This window comes from Cyprinodon tularosa, unplaced genomic scaffold (assembly GCF_016077235.1).
Source record: "Cyprinodon tularosa strain WSP-4 unplaced genomic scaffold, ASM1607723v1 ctg7, whole genome shotgun sequence".
NCBI lineage: Eukaryota > Metazoa > Chordata > Actinopteri > Cyprinodontiformes > Cyprinodontidae > Cyprinodon > Cyprinodon tularosa.
Window position 1 is genome coordinate 155303 of NW_024039451.1, and position 6000 is coordinate 161302.

Sequence of the window (6000 nt, forward strand, 5' to 3'; positions counted from 1 at the left end):
AATTTATCATTTTAAACCAGTAAAATTGGCCGTTTTATTTAAAATCATTGCTTAAATCAGTTATCAGGAGGTTGGACGGTGCGTTTAGGTTCCTGTTCCATTTCTTTAGCTCACCAGTTTGATTGCTGCAATCCCAGCTGCTCAACAAGGTAAGAATCAGATGGGGTGAGTAGCACTGTCTTTACAGCTGAACAAAACAAAGTTAAGGAAGTTGTTATTCTTTTTTAGGGATAAAGGTGATTATTCCACATTAATGCATACTTGCATTTTGATATGTTTTTGATATGTTGCAAAAACAAAAGTGGATTAAAATAGCAGCTACTTTATGGGTCGAAGAAACTGAACATTTAAAAGCTGCAAAACTATTTTATTGTAAGAAAGCAGTAGAGGCCCGAAGCAAACACAGAAGGTCCATATATAGTGAGGAGTATTAACATGAATTAATATTTGCATCTATTTTTTGCTAATTAAACAACAGATGCTGCCAAAAGTTCTGTACAATTCAATAAAAATAAAAAAGGATAAAAATCAATAAGAAAATGAAAAAAACATATAGTAAAAAAAATAGATTTCAAAGTAAAACAAATATGCACCATAACTTTTTTGAATCAAGCTGCTAAGAACAGCCTTGAGTCTTGAGAAAAGAGTTAAATCTCTCAGCAGTTTTAGCGAGACACATATTTATTTACTTGTTTTATATCTTTAAAAAGGCCAGAAATGTGTTCATTTATTACAATTTCTTTGAAAGAAGATAGAAACATTTAGATCAAGTATTTAGAATTGAGAATATGCATTATTATAGTGGCTTGTATGTATATTTTCTACACGCACACACACATATATAGATATATATCTATATATATATAGATATATATATATCTATATAGTCTTTTTTCTGCTCCAGGAGACAAAAAAGGTGCGCTTCATTAAATACCATGGCAGGTATTTTGTGGAAAAAAGAAAACTTTTACAAATATTAAGGCTACATCTTAGGATATCAGCCAGTATGTTAAAGATAGGACATAAATGGATCGTCAAAAAGGACGCTGATCCTAAGTTAAGTCAAGTTAACTACAAAATGGCTTAAGGATACATAAGTCAGCCCTTTGGAAGGACTGTTATCTCAGTCCCATTAAATATATATAGCCTGAGCTAAAAAATAATGTGTGAGGAGAGGGGAACCTGACCAAGGTTCTTTAAACTACTGTGAGAAGCTAGTGGAAAGAAACCCAAAGGTTGGACCAAAGTCATAAAGCTTGTGATGCTAAAGAGATTTAACTAAATTTCTAATTCAGAGACAGTCACAAAGACCGTCTTTCTCGTTATTAGTCTCCCATTTGGCAAAAAGAAAAGAATTCTGAAATCCAACTGATCTATAACAGATTTGTTGACACCATAGTTTTACTAAGACAAGGAGCGATTACAGTCACAGACATAAATTGGACCTCCATATATAGTAGGATAAAAGCTGAAATCAAAGGCCAGTTCTGCCTTCTTTGTTTTCTGTTTGATTCTTTTTATGCCATAGAAATCTCTTCCTTCTTCTAAAGTTCCCCTGATAATTGAAGAACAGGTTTCACGTCGACCCCCTGTTCTCTATTTTTGTGTTATAAATGTTTTGTTGATTTTTAAGTAACTTGGGTGAAGCTGCCACCTGACAGTCCCCTTTCATCAAACTTCATCTGTTTATTTTTCCCCTTTCAGCCAATCGTTGATCTCAGCCCCATCAAACGCTCGCTGTCCTCGCTGACGCCACAGCGCCCCCAACAGGAGGCAGGTTTGAGGGACTATGACCTGGAGCGGGTCGATCAGAACCGGGTTCCTGCTGGCACGGATCAGGGCCAGGGTCAGGAGAGAGCCCACCATCATCACCACCATCACCGCTGCCATCGGCGCAGGGACAAGGACAAGAAACAGAAATCTTTGGACAATCCGTCCTCCGTTCAGCCGTCCAGAACAGCCGGTGAGCCGCTCACTTCCACTTTCCCCATAGGCGGCAGTTTCTGTCCATTTGCGTGGCAGCCAATCCACGCCCACCATTCCCCCTTTAACGTCCTTATGGCTGTCTCAACAACGTCCGCAGTAACACATAGGGTGCGCCGCACATTTTGAGGGAAAAAATTTTTTTATATGCGCCTTATAGTCGCGGAAATACAGTAGTTCAATTAATATCCTAATCATCAGTCAGAATAATGATTAGTCATTGTCAACTTAGTTTATGTTTTAAACTAGTTTGTTTTAAACTAGTTTATGTTTTAATTTAAGCTCTTCAAAAAAAAACTAGTGACACCAATCTGTCTGTATGTCTATCGGCTCGTTTATGAATGTACGCAACTGGTTTGTTTATATTTTCCTTTGTTTCCATAGTGGCTCATTCAGCTGTTCACTGTATTCACGTGTCTTTCTTTCTTTCTTTTGTTTTTCTTTTTTTTAAGTTGTTGTCCGGAAGACTTTTGTCCCAATTTCACCAATTTGTGTTTATGTTGTGTAATAAAGTTGCCCTGATTTAGCACAGCAGTACAAAGTTCCTTCCCAATTAATAGTGTTGTTCTTTCTGAAAGATGAAGGAACAGGAGGTTGGAGCGATGCTCACTGTGTTTTTCTCATGTAACCTTTTTCTGCCATTAAAGTTTATTTGTTAATCAGAAACAATTAAATTAGAATAGTGGTAGCCTCGATCTGTTAGCTCATGATGATGCAGTGTTTACGACACCTGATTTATTTTTACTCTGGTACTGTAGGGTCATTTGAGGACCCGTCAGCTGATGGTCTGTCCAGAGAACGAGCGAGGGAGCGGGACCGCAGTCGCCCTCACGAAAGGAGGCACCACTCCTCTGCTGGGGAGAAGCAGCGGTACTACTCCTGCGAGCGGTACTGCAGCAGGGAGCATTGTCAGGCCAGGTCGGCCGGTCCGAGCCGGTCCGCATCTCCAGGAGAGAGCCTAGACACTGGTCTTATCAAACAGGTGAGATCATTCAAGCTGGAATCCAGTTCCACTGGATTACCAGTGGTTGGAAATTATCAGGTTGTCAATTCAGCTTCAAAACAGAAAAAAAGAAAGGAATGGAGCAGGTAAGTTTATAAAAAATAGAATCATCCAAATACTTAATCGGTTAAGTGAAAACTTAAGAGGTTCTCAGCAGTTGGTTTTCTTAGCTTCATGACGGCTCGAGTCTGTTTGTTATAAACCTTCTGGTCGTAGATCAGGTGAAGATTCATGATTGTGAAGGCCCTCATTCGGGTCAAGGTTCTGCCTTTCTATTTGTATAAAGCCCAACTAATCCTTCAGCTCAGTGAATATTGGCTGTCTTCAAAATCACCTGTAGGTAGAGGGACAAAGCTGCACTGCACCAGCTACGGTGTGACTGGTTGGTTTCAGGTTAGCAAGGCCATGCGGCTCAACAGAATGACTCCACAAAAAGGCTGATTGGACAGGAGCTGCAGCAGTCCCAGGGAATACATAAGGTAGTCAGGAAAATAATTCAGACAGGAAAGAGTCCCAGTACATTTCAGATTTAAATCAATCAACAAACACATGCTAGCTTGACTGGAGAAAACATCGTAAACCAGAAACACAAGGAAACAGAGGGGCTATTGCAGGTTGGAAAATTATATTTATTCTCATGGATGATAGTTTGGCCCTAGAAATCCCAGAAATCCGCTTGAACCCACGTCTTCTTTTCTCTTGACCAACATTTCTGTAGCTAGTCAGAGCTTCAGCTTGGTCAGCCTGGTCGCAGGTTTTACTGCGAGGAAGGTTCAGTTTGAACCCACTGGTCTAAATCATCCATCCATCCATTTTCCGTCACGCTTATTTCAAGCGGGGCCGCGAAGGGGTGCTGGTGCCTATCTCCAGGTGTCTACAGGTAGAGGCAGGGTACACCCTGGACAGGTCACCAGTCCAGGTTTAAATCAGTTGATTTAACCTCAGAACATTTAACACTATCTAGGATTTACTCAAGAAGAATAGCCTGTCTATGTAACCAACAAGACTTCTGACCTTTGTCTTAGACCAAAACCCAATAATTAGCTTTCGTTCTGTGCTAGTTTACATCGAGCTTTGTGCATGAAGGTTTGTAAAGCAGAGAATATGGATGACCTGTTTAGTCTTAAGGGGTTTCTGCACAGGCTCTTAAGCTGGCGTGTGCTACTACAGTCCTTAAGGGACGGTTTTCTACAATTGTTAGACCTGTACTTGCTTCCACACACATATCAAATGTCATAATTACCTCCTTAGTATGCAGTTCTTTTCTCTAGAGTCATTTGAATTATCAAATTACTTGATTCATGTGGGTTGGACAAAGGACACTTCTAAAGGTTGCAAAGTACTGGCCCTCCAGGACTGGAATTGCTTAGTTTGTAAAAGAGACCGTAATTTTGGTCAAAAGTTCAGGAATTAGACCCCACCTCACTAAGACATCCTTAATGCTACAGTTTGGTTCTGTCTCCCAGCAGGGAGGCTCTGTGGTGAAGCTGTCTTCTGGTAACAACATGCATGGCCGTGGTCGTAGGCAGCTCCCGCAGACGCCGCTCACACCTCGCCCGGCTGTAGCCTACAAGACCTCCACCTCCTCGGCTCCTCCATCCAGCGCCAGCACCTCCACAGCTGGGCCTCAGGCTCGCTTCTGCCGTGGCATACCAGAGCACGACCGCCTGCTGGCGGGTCACGAAGAGTCTAAAACCCCAGTCACCTCTGTCAGTTCGGACTCTAACTCCAACAGGCAGCAGTTGGACTCCCCTCAGCAGGCCCTCCTTGAGGAGGGCGAGGACTTCCAGGACGCTGTGAGCAGCCACGGAGGGGGACACTCTTCCAGAAGCTCCGCTCCCACCTCGTCCTCGCAGGGAAGCGCTGCTACGCCCGTTACCGCAGCCGCCATGCAGGGGCGGGCAGCGGGAGTTCCGAACGGGTACCACTTCACTCTGGGGTCTGCATCGGGGCCCGGTAGCAGAGGAACAGCGGGTCTCAGGGAGCAGGAGGAGGAAGACTGGTGCTAGCTGAGTGGAAAGCTTTGAAAGGATAACTAAAGGCTAAACAAGCGCCGCTGAGTGCTGACATCGGCCGGGCCGAGGCCGGTCCGGCGGTAAGAGTCAGTGGACTGCGCTGTTGAAGAAGTTCACAGGTCATTCCAGCTTTTTAGTGTCGATCTCTTTACTGGAGAAGAAACACCTTTTTCTATCCCGTTTTACTTGCACTGAGATTATAGCACACGTGAAGACCCTAAACCTTCTGCCTTGGCTGGTAAATTCAGAAGATATAAGCCAAAATGTTCTGAGTCAAGCTGTAAACTGTGTTTAAGACCAATCAGAATGCCTCATTCCTGATGCTAAATCATAGCTGCTCAGTTTGTTTGTCACATCTCTACAATAGGTAAAATATTTAATCCACTGGACAGCATCTCTTTGTTGGTTTAGCTGCTGCTGTGGTATAGTTTAGGGAAGAAATGTTTTCATTCAGGTATTAAAATGGTTATATAGCATCTAATATTTCTATAGATATGATTAGAAAAAGACTAAAACCAATGAGGCGGAAATGTGGAATCTCTACTCGTAGATTATCTTTGTTTTTTTTTTGTTTTTTTTTATGCTTAAAACAGAAAATATCTTTCTTTAACATACCTCAATTTAATCATACGGTTGTAATCAATATAATCTTTTTTTCAGGCCATGAAGAGAGAGGGTATAGACATAAAAACATGTGAATTGCCCTTTAATTTATTTCTTTCTAAAAAGATGCCTTGACAGGTCCTATTCTTCAAAAAGTTCTACAGCTACGAGAACAAATGCAGATCTTAACAAGCTTATTTCCAGGGAATCGTGGCCCCCAGCTGGGGAGCATTCAACTAAAAATACAAAAGATTTATTAAACCCTGTGAAGAAGGTCAAATTAGGACCTTAATTGGATTGAATGTTTTGAAATAAACACCAAAAATCTAAAAGGACGGTGTTTAGTTGCACCAGACTTTATCCAGACTTAAGGCACCATGACATGTGCAGAGTTTT

At 41.8% G+C, this 6000-nt stretch overlaps 1 protein-coding gene across 1 annotated transcript in view; it reads left to right on the plus strand.

Moving 5' to 3' along the window:
* cacna1bb (calcium channel, voltage-dependent, N type, alpha 1B subunit, b) overlaps positions 1-5682 on the plus strand; it is a 141761-nt gene extending 136079 nt beyond the window's left edge. The window contains exons 44-46 of the mRNA XM_038268305.1: positions 1705-1963; positions 2742-2965; positions 4453-5682. Of these exons, the coding sequence (XP_038124233.1) occupies positions 1705-1963; positions 2742-2965; positions 4453-4995 (1026 nt within the window). The 3' untranslated portion in view covers positions 4996-5682. The remainder of the gene's footprint in view (positions 1-1704; positions 1964-2741; positions 2966-4452) is intronic.
* The last annotated feature ends 318 nt before the right edge of the window (positions 5683-6000 follow it).